The sequence below is a fragment of the Varanus komodoensis genome, unplaced genomic scaffold (genome assembly GCF_004798865.1).
Source record: "Varanus komodoensis strain SLA01 unplaced genomic scaffold, ASM479886v1 scaffold19, whole genome shotgun sequence".
NCBI lineage: Eukaryota > Metazoa > Chordata > Lepidosauria > Squamata > Varanidae > Varanus > Varanus komodoensis.
This window is the reverse complement of record NW_025335550.1, coordinates 12,075,352-12,088,982: the sequence shown is the minus strand read 5'-3', so window position 1 is coordinate 12,088,982 and position 13,631 is coordinate 12,075,352. Positions and strand designations below refer to the sequence as shown.

At 64.2% G+C, this 13,631-nt stretch overlaps 2 protein-coding genes across 2 annotated transcripts in view; one reads left to right on the top strand and one right to left on the bottom strand.

Annotated features, from left to right (window-relative positions):
• GAS8 (growth arrest specific 8) overlaps positions 1–2,409 on the bottom strand; it is a 12,053-nt gene extending 9,644 nt beyond the window's left edge. The window contains exon 1 of the mRNA XM_044428028.1: positions 2,252–2,409. The gene's annotated coding sequence lies outside the window, so the exon portion shown is untranslated. The remainder of the gene's footprint in view (positions 1–2,251) is intronic.
• A 2,676-nt stretch (positions 2,410–5,085) lies between these two features.
• Positions 5,086–8,407, top strand: DBNDD1 (dysbindin domain containing 1). The gene is made up of 3 exons (XM_044427845.1): positions 5,086–5,233; positions 5,952–6,092; positions 8,238–8,407. The coding sequence occupies exons 1-3, from the start codon at positions 5,086–5,088 to the stop codon at positions 8,405–8,407; spliced, it is 459 nt and encodes a 152-aa protein (XP_044283780.1).
• Positions 8,408–13,631: the final 5,224 nt, after the last annotated feature.

Genomic DNA, 13,631 nt, shown 5'->3' with positions numbered 1-13,631 from the left:
CGGCGCTGCCGCCTCCTGCGCCCGCCGCCCGCGCGGAGCCTCCGGGACGCGTCCCAAGCGGGGCTGCCCGGGACGGGGACCGCGCGCGGCCCGCCTCGCCCCCGCGGAGGGGCAGGGCAGGGCCGGGCAGGGGGGCGCTGCCAGCGGGGAGGGCGGCGTGTCCGTGCCGGCGCGGGGGGTGTGCCCGGGATGCCCGCGGCGGGCCCGTGGCGCGGGGCACGTGTGGCTGCGCCGTCGCGCGTGCGGATGCGGGGCGGCCAGGGGTTCCTCCCGCCGCTCGGCAAGAGGTTCGGGGCTTTCGGTGCGGTCTGGGGGCTGCCGGTGGCCTGGGTGGGGGAGCGTCTGCACCCTTGGGTGCTGGGGTCTGAGCGAGCTCGGGCAGGGCAGGGCAGGGGTTGCCCCCCCCCCCCGCGGATCCCTCTGCCTGCCCGAGTCGGAAGAAGGCAGCATCGCCCACTGAGGCCTCCGGGGGCATCGCTCCACATGCGCAGCCTGGCAGGCAGTAGGAAGGGGGGCATTAAGCGTGCCCAGCCCCCCTGCCAGAGCAGCCCAGTGCCGAGAACGCCCCCGTGCTTTGCCTCCCTGGCTTTACGTGCCAGTGGGAAGATATGGGGGGGCAGCTGGTAGCCCCCCTTGCCGTGCCAGGACAGTGCCTAGTGAAGAGGGTGGGCAGGTGCCAGAAGAGGGGCTGCTCACCCTGACGTGTGTGAGGGACGGGCGGCGCAGCTGAAGTCCTGGCTTCATCTGACCAACTGTGGGGCCAACTGGGACATCTTACCCAGAAACATGAGCAGGGCTGTGAGAAGAATGCTTCTGAGCATATGCGGAGTGATTTTCTCCCACTCCCAACTCAACACAGCCGGGGTGAACGTGGGCCGGGGTGGGGCTCACCCTCCCTCTTTCATGCCAACTTCCTATCCAGCTGCCTCTAGAAAGTTACAGAAGGAGATGACTTGACTGAAATGGGAGGGGGTGGGGCTTCTGGAGCCCCCCCCCTTCAGCTCCCGCTGAACATTTGTGGCTGTGAGGAAGGTCTCGCTTCCAGCGTCGGCGGCTCCCAGTTTCGGCATCAAAACGCTTCACCCGACTCCCCGCTCGCTTTGCTGCACCCCATCTTGCGGCTTTGCGCCTTGCAGGCCGTGCCGGTGGCCTGAAGCTCATGTCATGGCATGCGAGTCAGCAGCTTATGGATTCTCCCCGTTTCTCGTCCCTTCCCGTTTTTTTGAGTGCACAGATGCTGCTGAAGCACGGGGAGGGGGGAGGATGGCGCTGCATGCCGAGCAGACGCGACCCGAGGGGGGGGCCGGCTGGAAAGGTGTTGCGAAGCAGAGGCAAAAGAGGCACAGCACCAGCAGCTCTTCCAACTCAGGTCTTCCCATGGGTGGCCCCCCACCCCCACCCCACACGCGCTCACTGCTTTCTGCTTTTGGCGCTTGAGGGGAGAGAGACTGGCTTGGCATCCAGGACTCGGCTGGGTTTCTGCACTGAAAACACACCCACGTTCTGAGCTCAGACCGTGACGACCAGCCAGGTCTTGTGCCACATCCAGGGAAGGGCCTGGAAAGGCAGGCTGACTTCCTGCTCTGGGACTCGGCCTCCCTCTCGGCACTCCCAACAGGTAGCGTACAGATTTCTGCTGGATCTGTACCACCCGCGGATCTGGTGGGAGTGGGCTTCGCGCCCCCGCTTTCCCAGCCCTCTGCTGCGTGCTGCAAGGTGAGGTATGTCAGGCAGGAGCGTGCCTCCCACCCTGGCGAGGTCTTCCTCCACAGAGACCTTCCTTCGGCAAAAGGCAGAGCCCAGATCGCGTCCCAGGGAAGGTGCCGCAAACGGCACACGGACCGACAGCAGCACCGGGAGAAGCCAAACCCAGAACCCCTGGAACTGACCGGAGTCCACGACCTGCTTTACTGCTGCAGTTCGTCCGCCAGGGTCTCCAGCCCCGTCCTCTGTTACATCAGCCTTCTCCAACTGCATGTTCTTGAGCTATGTTGGGCCGCAATTCCCATCATTCCCATCCAGAAGCAATGTGAACTGTGGTCCCACGCATCTGGAGGGCAGCACATTGAGGAAGGCTGACTTGTGCACGGCCTGTTGCAAAGCCGGAGCGTTTCAGTCCCTGCCCTGAGCGTCTCATCATCTCACTTGCAATATGGGGGTGGGGGGGGCAGGCAGGGGAAGGAGCCCCACTCATTTTTTGCAGGGGGGGAGCACAAGGACAGGGCACATCAGGATGCATTTTTCAACTGACCTGCAATGTTGTTGCCAGAAAGGGAAAGGAAGCGCAACCGAAGGGTCCACCTCGTGCTTGTCCAAAGAAGCGGCCCGTCTGCCGCCTGGTGGGCCGCTAGAAATAAAGAAGCCACACGTGCAATACGCGAACACACACGAGTTAGGCGACGGCATATTCAACGAAGCATCCGGGGCGGAGGGCACAGGAGAGGGTTCCCTGGCAAGAAGCGCCGTGGATGCAGGGATGACGCCACGCAGGAAAGGCCGCAGCGGCCCGGCCCCAGCCCTGGAGTGACGCCCTGCTGTGCTGGGGCTTCTGGGAGGGCGGCAGGGAAGCCCCCCTGGGCTCATGCCCCCCGTGAGTCTGGCAGGGCTGCACCGTCCAGACCCTGCTTTGACCATCCAGGGATAAGAACAAGGTACCGCAACCTCATCGCATCCGCCTCTCCTTTCTCGCAGCTTCTGCTTTGTGGCTCCTTCGTGGGGTGCACCATTTTTCAGGATGTGGTTTTCAAAAACGTGATGGTGTTCGAAAAGGTCAAAGACAGGCCTGCCTGGGGCCGGGGAGACACACAGCGTGGAACGGAGCCGACTGACTGTCCTCCACTGGGAATAGGATTCAGGAGACGGGTTTGTTTCTAAAGCTGAGCCGATGACAGGCACGCCTTAATGCCGCTGTGATTCCTGGAGAGCCGGTTCCCATGGCTGAATGCGCTCGGAGGCAGAACACTGTGCAGACCCAGCTAGTGGGGGTCTGCGAGCACGGAGAAGGGGGCTCGGTCGAGCCGGGCGGTTTCGGCATCATGGCGGTGGGCCAGGGCAGGTGGCCTCCGCTTTGGCTGGCAGCGGCAACACACCCACGTGCGTGTTGCAGAGTCGGGCAATGAGCATCCGCATCGGCCCGGTGCGAGAGGAGCCATGCTGCAGGCGCAGCGCCTGGAACAATGTGGGGCAGAGGCGTGGGGCAGGATCCAGCGCTGGAGTGGGGATGCCACAGGAGGAGACAGTGCAGAGAGCGCCTTCTTACAGCCAAGCCCCACCAGCCAAGGAGTAAAAAGCCCCCCCCCACGGCTCCCTCCTGCTCGCTCGATGGACAGCCACTGCAATGCTCAGGCGCGCCCCACAGGTTTCCAAGCATGGGTGTGCTCAGGAGGCCGTTAAGTCAGGATGCTGGCACATTGGCCAGAGAAGGGTGCCTTTGTGGGGAGAAGGGATACGAGCGACGGGGGAATACAGAAACGGGGGCCAGCGAAGCCAAGGGCCTTCCTGGCACATCAGCTCTTGCCGGGAAGCAGGCCAGGCGCGTTCACATTCGCTGGAAACATTCTTCTGGAAGTGCCCGTTCGTTTTCCGCATGGGTGCGCTAGAAAGCCACCCCGACCCCTGCTCACTAATGAGGGCTGCCAGGGCTGGGGAGCGCCTGCCTGTCACCCTCGCAGCGTGCAGGCCGCTTGAACGCCGGCCCAGGGCCGGAGCGGGATGTGCGGCCCGGCACGACAGAGGGGCCAGAGCGCCGTTTCCCAGGCTCGGGGCTCCCAGCACCGTGCGCCTCCCTCAACAGGCCACAGTGGAAAACGGACGGCAGGGAGACGGCCTCCACGGAGCCAAGAGTGCTGCGAGGGGGGAGCGCGCATGTGAGAGGTGGAGACCGGTGGGACAGGGCGCAGCAGCCCAAATGGCCCGCACTGGGCCACGCTGCTGTCATATCAGAGCATCCGGCAGGCCCCCAGAGGTGGGGCAGGGTCGACCCGGGCCTTCCCCGACCTGGGGTGGTGGCCGCAGCGCCCCCATTCCCCAAGGCGGGGCTGGCTGGGGGAGGCATGAGCCACTGCCCAGCTGGGGAAGGCTCGGAGCTGGTCCTGCCAGGGTTGCCGGGCCCTCCTGCTTGGTGCCACCACGTGGCTGCCAGGGCCGGCTCTGCGCAGGGCTCTGCACGGGCCCCAGTGGCTTCCCGGGTGGAGGATGCCAGCGTGCCGAGCAAGCGTGTGCGGGGCCCTCGGGGACATTCTGGCCGCACAGCGGGGGTGCAGGGGAGCAAGGCGAGCCCCAGCGGGCCCCGCAGCTGCCGTGGGCACTCGCTGCCACCCCCTCGGACACCGCCCTGCCACGCATCGGCCGTGCTGTACGTGCAGCCCCGGCGGCCGTGCGGGGCAAATGCTCGAGCTACGTGGCCCCGCCAGGCTGCAGCCCAAGCGGCATCTTCCTCCCGGCAGACACAGACTCGCCTTTGTTCTGCCTCACCCGCCTGCTCCGAAACAGGCCGGCCTTTTGTCTCTGCAGACACAAAGGGCCGGCTCCTCCAAGCGGTGCCTCAGGTGCTTGGTACCCATCCCTGCGGAGCCCAGGAGGCAGCGCAGGTCCCGCCTTCCTGCCCGGCAGACAAGACAAACCGCTCGACACCCCAGCCCTTCCCTGGCGCTTAAGGCAGGGCCCGTTTCCTGCTTAGCCGGCAGATCTGCGCGGGGGCCAAAGCCCGTCCGAGAGAGAAAAGGGCCAGGAAAGAGAGGCTGTCTAACGCAGCCTCTTTGTCCGCCCGGCTTCGGATGCGGCACCACTGCCGGTGTCTCAGTGGGGCTGGCTGTTCGGAGCACCCCCCAGCCCTCGGTTCGGGGGGGGCATCTGAGGAGGAAGCTGCACGAGGATGCGGCAGGACTGTGCGGATGTGCTTTCCTTCTGGGGAGCAGAGTCGGCCGGCTGCCCGGAGGGGGAAAGGTGCCTGTGTTGCCCAGCAGGGCTAGCACGGCCACGGGAGCGGAGGGACGGCGTGCCGCGGGCACGCCGGGGAGGACCCTGAGAGGCTGCTCCGGGCGCCACCAGCCCAGCGCTCACCAGCACGTTGCAATTTCAGAGCTGATGAAAGAGGCCCCACCGCTGGAGCGGCCCTCGCCCCTCATCGTCCCGGCACATGGCTTGGCGGAGGAGTCCCACGGCCCGCCGGCTGAGGAGGAAGGCGGCATCCCGATCCCCACCTCAGGGCTGCTGCAGGTGGCGGAGCGCAGGCGTGAGTACGATCCCGGGGGAAGGGGCAGCTCCTTCGGGAGCCTGGGTGTGCGCCCTGCAGCTGCACAAAACACAGTTGTAAGAAGCACGTGAGGCTACCCAAATGCTGGGAAAGGAAGGGGGAACAGAGACAAGTCCACCCGCCCTTGATTCAGCGCCCAGTCTAAGGCACGGTTCCCGGCACGTCTGGCTACACTGCCAGAGGCTGCCGGCCTGTTTCCGTCTGGGAACGCGCATGACGGACACCCTCGCACCTCTTCCGAGCGCAGGCGTTCGGGCCTTGCCGCAAAGAACCTGGCGTTATGGCGGGCGGCGGACTTGCTGATCTGGCCTGCTCCCGTCAGCCCTCGAGGGGCCTGCCGAAAAAGGGACTGCCCCATCGCCCGGTGAGCTTGGGATGCCCAGGGCGGCACCGCGTGCCAAAGGGCGTCCTGCCACTGGGCCCCCGCAGCCCTGCAGCTCTTCACTGGCACTGCAGCCTGACCCCTCGCCCACGTTCCCTCGGCAAACCGAGGCAGGGGACTGCTGCGCTTTGCTCGTGCGGGATCAATGTGAGTTCTGACCAGAGCTCCCGGCCCGCATAAAGTGATGGGGCCACAACGCAAAAGGCCCCCACGAGCACGCACCGAGCGTCAGCCGGCGAGGCCTCCTGCGCCCACGACAGCTCACCCCCCTGACGGGCACCATGCGCGGTCACTGGCCTTGCTTTGCCTCCGCAGAGCCTCTGAGCAGCGTCTCCTCCCTGGAGGTGCACTTCGACCTGCTGGACCTCACGGAGCTGACAGACATGTCTGACCAGGAGCTGGCGGAAGTCTTTGCCGACTCGGACGATGAGAACGCCTGCAATGAGTCCTCCGCCGGTGAGTGTGGCAGCCCACTGTGGGGAACTGTGGGGTCAAGGAGACGTACGGTGAGGCCTGGCGGGCAGGTCCCTGCCGCAGGAGGGGTCTGCTCAGCTCTGGGCCAAGCCAGGTTTGCTGCAGGGAGAGCTGGAGCAGGTGCTCAGACAGGCTGGCCCACACGTCGCTCCAACCAGCGGCAGGCGGGGCCCGAGCCCCAAAGACCAGTTGCCCTTGGGGCTTCCCTGAAGCACGGCGCCCTGGGGACGCCCAAGCCCTGGGGACCCCTCTCTGCAGCCTGCTGGAGAATCAAAGCCTTCGCTGGCAAGCTGGCTTTGGGAGCCTGGGGTTAAACGGCATACATTCAGCAGATCTTAGCACTTCTGTTCTAATGCTGATCATTACCCTCCCCGGCTTTTAAAAAACATTTCAAAAACGGCAAGAAGTGGAAAAGCCAAATGACAGACCTGCACCCCACACAGCTGACAGCGCACAAACCTGGAAGTTTCGCCACGCGAACTGGAAACCTTTCCTTTATCCAGGCGCCCTCCATTTTTCAAAAGGGTCGTGCATCTAATGCCCAAACCCTTTTCTTCAGTGCCGGCATCAGTGCACACAAGCGAGTCCACGAGAGACCCACTCACAGTGCCAGGCCTTCCGTGTCTCATGCGAGGCCGGCACAGAGCGACCGGGGCAGGCGATGCCGCGGCCCTTGGGGCGCGGGGCTGGCTCCCCATCTCTCCCAGCAGCAGAGCCGAGGGAGAAAGGTCAGCGGAGTCAATCATCCCATCCCCCACCTAATAATTAGGAACTGACGCTGGGGGGGGTGGCAGTGCTGCGCAATACAGTCAACTGAGCAGGCAGGTGCAGCCAGCGCTCTCCTGCTCTCTGGGGCCAGAGGCCCTCCCTCCTCCCTCCTGCTCAGAGGACGCGTGAGGCTGGCTGCAGGGAGGCGCCAGCGGGTGGTGCGTGTGCTCCGGGGATCCCAGCCCCCTGCGCACCCGCATCTCCTCCCTCCACCCCTGTGGTGTGCAGAGCAGGCAGGGCGGGGGCGCTGCCCCGGCGCCTCCTGAAGGGGGACGGGAGGGGAGGGGAGGGGAGGGGAGGGGAGGCAGCTGCAGCCCAGTGACAGATGGAGCGAAAATGCAAATTGCATCCGCGGTGTGAAAATGTGAGTGGAATTAACGAGGCCCCTTCCACACGTCCTCAGCCCAGCCGGCGGGGAGGCAGCCCGGGACTCCAGTGGGACTTCCCGGCCCCAGTGGGTGGACCAGCCACCTCCAGCATGGGAAGAAGGGAGCAGAGTGGGGGGCTGCCCTCTGATCAAGCCCCCCCCACCCCCGGCCTTTCACAGATGCGCATCTCCTCGCCCTCGGTATCTGCCCACCCCCGGCTGCGGCGGGGGAAGGATGCGACTGCGGTCCCGATCCGGCAAGGGAGGTTCCTGTACGCAGCCCCACCCCCGAGGACCGGCGCCGGGAGCTGCCCCTCCAGCAGGCACCCCGACCGGCTGGGCACGCCTTGGGTGGGCTGGCGCAGCCGTGCGCTCCTGTCCGCGGCTCCCTGCCGACCGCTGGCGCTGGCCCACGCAGAGCTCCCGCCGGCCGGCTGCTGTCCCCCAGCCCCCAGGGTCCCCCCTCTGCAGCCAGGAGGCTCTCGGGGCTCAGGGCAGAGGCCCGGCACGGACTCCCTTTGCTCTCGCTTGGCCATGCCGCCTCCTCACCAATAATTAGAATAACTCGATGACGTAATTTAAATTGACTGGGAAGAATCTAGATTCGGGGCAGACAAAAGAAAGGGAGGCGGCCGATGCGGCCGCTTCTCCTGGCACTCGGTGGCCTCGCAACGCTCCTTTTCCCGGGGAGCGCGATCCACGGAAGGGGCACGCCTGGCGCTTTGGGGAGCAGGGTGCCCCTCATCCAGGGGCCCCCTCGCCCAGGAGAAATGCTTGGAAGGGGGGCCCATCCGGCTGCCTTGCTAAATGGAAACAAAGCGGGGGAAGGGAGGAAGCCAGGCAGCAAGGCACCCCCTGCCTTCTTGGCCATGGGGAAGGGTGCCGTTTGCCCTCGAATGGCTTCTCGCCAAAAACGGTAAGGGAAGAGGGGAGCTAGGAGGGAGCTCAGCCAGCTCTACGTGCCAGGCCCGCTTCTCTCTGTCTCGGCACAGGTCTGCACCCACACCCGCATCCGAATGCCCGGGCCGGCTACCTGCGCTCCCCGTCCTGGACGAGGACAAAAGCCGAGCAAGGCCGGGAGAAGAAGCACCTCAGCGACTCGGAGCTCCAGGCCAGCAAAGCAGAGATGTTCCTGAGCATGGAGAAGCCAAAAGAAGAGTAACGAGGACCCGACGGAAGGCAAACCGAGGTGCCAACACTCACTCTTGCACTAACCACAAATTCCAGGCAATTTGTGACCTTAAGAGACACCCACTCATTCCTCCCCCTCCCCACCACCCGTCGAGAACGTTTGCAAATTCTGCGGGGAACGCAAACAGATCTTTCTTTAGGCCTGCCCATGAGTTAAATTTGCCAACCAGGAACCTCTTTCTCGTGGTATGTTTCACAACCGGGAGCAGACAGAGACATTCCCGTTTTCCTTAGACGCTCCGGAACCTGCTCCCGCTCCCGCCAGAACAAAGCCAGTGGCGAGAGACGCGGAAGGAGGGGACTGCCAGCCGCACCTGGGCGGGCAGGGGTGCGCAGAAGAGCCGCGTGAGCACCGAGAGGCTGCCCTCTTCAGCCACGTGCCTTGAAATGCTGCGGTGCTCCAGGGAAGCCCTCACCAGGGCCGGCGCCCTGTCATACCAAAGGAACCGCGGGGAAGTTAGCGCCATTCCCGTGGCACTTCCAAGATCCACAGCAAAGCATGGCTTCCGGGGACCAGGAGGCCTTGCTGGGTGAGGGTGGCTCCGGCCCTCGCTCCCTCGAAGCACATTCTTTTCCCAGTGGCCTTATCTCCTGCCAGCTGTCCTGGGAGTCTGGCCTGGGCAAGCCGCATCGACAGGGCCGGTGCTCCGCATGGCTCCGTGATACCCCGCCGGGGCGGCTGCAGCTCGCGTGGCAGCACTGGTCGCCCAGGAAGGCCAGCACGGTGGAGGACTTGGGCACGTGGTGCGGCTGGGGACAGCAGTGGGACCAGTGGTCCCAAGCGCTGCGGCTGCTCACCCGGGCTGCTGCTTGGGGGGGAGGGGGGAGAAGTGGCTGTAGGAGAGGCCCGTGCCAAGCAAGGCAATAAAGTGGGCAGCCAGGCCCACCCTGAAGTGCTTCCAGATCACCCCCCGAGAAAAGGGTGGACCTTCCTCCGGGGGGAGAGCTTCCCTAGACTGCTCCCAGGATCAGGACTTGTGCATCGGGCCGGAGGCGGCGGCTGTGCCTGGGCTTTTGCTAGTGCTCCTCTAGAAGCACGGCAGAGCGGCTGCAACACGGAAGGGGGGCTGCTGGAACTTGCGCGGGAGCCGGGGCCAGTTTCGGGGCCTCTTCCCCCAGTGAGTCAGCTTTTCCGCCACGGGCCTCTTCACACGCAAGCCTTGCTGGCTTGATGGGCAGTGAGCTGGTGGGGCAGGAGGCAAGGCACCCCGGTGCCGCTCCTTGGCTGGGCCGCAGGGAGGAGAAGCTGCTCTGGAGACTTGTGCCAGCAGGCCCCCGGTAGGCAGGATGCAGCCCCGCGGCGGGTGCCCAGCAGGGCCGGCCCCTGGCGCCGGCCCTCCCAAGACTTTCCCATCCTTCCCGCCCACTGAGGTACCCTTTTCAATTTCTGATCCTTCGTGAGCTCTGGATGCTTCGGAGGTACACCGCAGCCTTCCTCTCTGCGCGCCTCACAACTAGTTTTGGCCTCCCCTGGTCGCAAAGATGAAAGTGCCCGGGATGTGCCTGCTCGAGCTGAGCAAGATATTCCCAGTGCCCCCTCCCTCGGCAGGCCTTCCCGCTCAGCACCCCTGCCAGCAGGTCCCGTATCCTGCGAAGCAGCCGGGCCACGTGCAGGAGGCAGGCAGGCAGGCAGGCAGGCCGGCCATCCTCCTCGCCACTTCCTCGCCCTCGCGCTCGCTCGGCCACGGCCCAACTAGACCCGTGCTGGGAGCCGCTCCCCCCTCCCATTCCCATCCAGATGGGGCAGGACCGGCAGGCTTCCCTTCCTCCGTCTCCACGGTTTATATGACCTTGCCCAGGACCCACACAGAAGGCTTCACCCTGCCTGGCACGAAGAGCAGCCGGGAAGGAGGGGTGGGCTTGGCTTGGCTTGGCTTGGCTTGGCTTGGCTTGGCTTAGCTTGTGGCAGTCAAGGTTCTCAACTGCAAACGGTCCTGGGGTTGGAGGTCGCTCAGCGGCATCTCGGGGGGCGGGGGCACGCTAAGGGGCTCCGGGGCCTGCCGCTCCCTCCTCTGGAATGCCAGTGGCGCAGCTGCCAGCTCCTCTCCCGCCCTTGCGGATCACTGTCGGGCGCCACCTTCGCAGACAGGCCGGTCACGGAGCCGCTCCGAGTGTCAGGCTGAACTGATAAGCATCTGCTGATGGCAGCACAACCCCGGCGAGTGGCCAGCTGAAGTGGAAACGCTGGCGGGGCAGGAGGCCCCGCTGACACATGAGCCACGGGACGGGACGGGCGAGGGCAGCTGCCTCCCGGCTAATCCTTTGCTTCCCCCGCCAAATTCAGCAGCTCGCCTGGATGCTGCCGGCTGACGTGTGCTTTTCTAGTTCAGAGACCCGGCTTTTCTCGCGGAGGTCCCAGCAGCCAGACCTGGACTCTGCAGCTCCTCTGCCAGCTCACACCAAGGGGAGAATCCTTGCGGAAAAGGTGAAGGGGAGGGCGGGCAAAACAGGCCCCTTCCTTCCTGCTGAAGCAACAACGCCCACGGTGGCCAGCGTCCAAACAGGCTGTGCCGGGGACTCGGGCTCAGCACCATTCTTAAGGCGCTGGGCATGGCCAGGGTGACCTTCCCCTGCACACGGCTCCTGCCTCGTTCCTCCTCGCTGTGGCGCTCCAGACTGCAGAGACCGGAGGCGGGGAAGCGCTCCGAGAGGTGGCTTCTGGCTGCCAGGCTGCGGGTGCTGGAAGAGGCCCCTCCGGCTGCTCATGCTCAGCAGATCGCACATCTTCAGGCCCACGGTGCGCACGGGTTGGAGAACCGGACACCTGCGAGCAGGACCCTCACCCCCAGGACTGACATCCAACCGTTGCTGAAGGCTCCCGGCCATCCTTTTGTTCCGCGCCACTGACTAGATTGCTGAGAACAGTGGTGGGAGTGATTCACTGCCCCCCACAGCCAGCCGCCCCCCCCCAGGGCCGGCTGAATTGCAAGTCCGGTTCGTGGGACCAGCCCCTGCCTAGAGGGGCTCCCCAGCCTGGTGTCCTCCTGAACCACGGGCCGAGCCATGCTGCCCGTTATGCTCCAGCACATCCAGCGTCCGCTTGGGGAAAGCCGTTAGTGACTGTGAACGGATGCGCTGCCCCGGCCCACACACGGCGCTGGGGCCCGGGCGGCTCCCACCGCGCACCCCGACAGCACTGGCGTGGGCACAGAAGACCAGCGCAGGTGAACTGGCGGAGGTCCCCTCGGACTCACGGCTGGCTTCTGCGGGGGGTGAGCGCCTGGCACCAGGATGGCGCAAAGCACAGGCCAAGCGATTCTTGCCAGAACGGGAACGCTCTGACCGAGGAAGCAGCCAGAAGCGCTTCAAGGGGCGGGGGCCTCGCCGGCAGTGCGCAGGGCCTCTCCCCGCAGCCGCCCCGCTTGCTGGCGCAGACACCAGAGAAGCGCCCACTTCAGAGCTTGGTGCTGCTTCATCAGGTGGGTGCCCACAGCCTTTCTTCTCGCTCAAAGGTGTGCGTCCTGCAGATAACCGTGCGGTGAGGCCGTGCAGCCAGCTTTGACTGACAGCTGCTCGCTCCTGGGTCAGACTGGCTCCGTCTCCCCAGCGGTGGTCGCTCAGAAGAGGGGTGAGCCCAGCCCGTCCCGTCCCGTCCCGTCCCGTCCCAAGAATCTGTGGCCAAGCTGTAAAAGCAAGAAGACTGCGACTGTTTGCTTGGTTCTTATGAAGCCAAACAAGAACCCCACATGCCCGGGAAAACTTTTCTTGATCAAATAAATACATCGGCATTCCTTAATCCAACAGATTCCTTCCCCGGTCCTTGCATGGAAGGAAAAGCTGCCCAGAGCATCACACAGCACGAGGGAGTGCCCACACCAGGCCTGCTCTGTGTAACTCCAGCTCCACACCAGGCCGGTTGTTGAAAATGCTGAGGTTCGACCCGCAGCCAGGTCTGATCTTTATCATAACCCTCGCCCAGCCCGCAAATCTCTTTAGTAGCTCTTTCCAGCCTTCATATATTTGTTTTATCTTAGGTATAAATAGATTAATGCAACCGAGATGGCACAAACTTCTCTGGAATCTAGAACACTGCAAGATTATTCTCAGCTGCTGCTTTGCCCCAATTTTACCCCACATTTTTGGTGCTGAAAATACAATTCCGCATCATCTTTGCAGGGGAGTGCTTTCCGCAGCCTCTACGTTGCAATCCACCCCATGGCAAAAGAGTATCTCCCCCTCGTGCAGATGTGCTCTCGCTAGGGAGGGGTTGGTTTCCAGGCCGGTGCTTCGCTTTTATACCAGTTAGATTTGCACCTTTGCTTTTCACAGGCTAAATTTGCAGCAAGGGAGCTAAATCAACGGGGGAACCTTTGTAGGGCACCCACAAGGAAAAAAATCCTCGATGACCTAATTTTGCCAGTGCTGGGCTTTGAGGAGGAGGAGGATCCCAACTAATCTGCCCCCCTGGACAAAGCAAGCAGGCCAGTGCCATGCCCGCCCCACAGAGAGTCTGCCTCCCCACCGCCCTCAGCTGCAGGCCCTCTCCTTCTCTTTCCCAGTGTGGCCCCCACCCGCTTCCTTTGCAGGCGGCAGCCGGGGGCACGTGGGCTACGCACCCCAGCTCCTCCTCCGCCTCGCCACTGCCAGCATTTGGCCCAGAGTGGGGGGCAGGGGAGCAGCCCCCACACTGCCGGTGTCGAGCTAGACATACCTCTGCAGCGACTGCTGCTGAATCGTGGACTCACACATGCAAGAGGTGTGGAGTCCAACAGACCCCTGTTCTGCTGATGGGTGCAAAGCGCCGCTCCCACACCACCAGATGCTCTTGCAAAGGGCTATTTTTTTCTCCCAAATGACCTGCAGGGCATGAGCACCTCCTTCCTCCATCTCGGCTCCCCCTCCCCGAGAGCAGCCCGCCCCTGCTGTGACTTCAGGGACTGAGTGCACCTGCAGGAAGTCTTTGCTGCCACTTCCAGTCATTCCACCTGAAGGCAGAAAAGGGGGTGGCGCCGAAGAAAGAAAGGCAGAGCAAGCGCCTTCTCGGCACCATTTCCCCAGGACGGCCGGTGTTCGTCTTTCAGTGAGGCAGCAAAGAATCCTGTGGCACCTTGCAGAGCGACACGTCCACTGTGGCAGGTCGTGTAGCTCTTGGCTGTGCACTCTTCTGACGATCCACCCGAGGGCAAGCAAAGATGGCAGGACACCAAGCCAGTCTCAGCCCCGTCCACCCCTCCTGCTTCCGCTTCCTTCCGGCA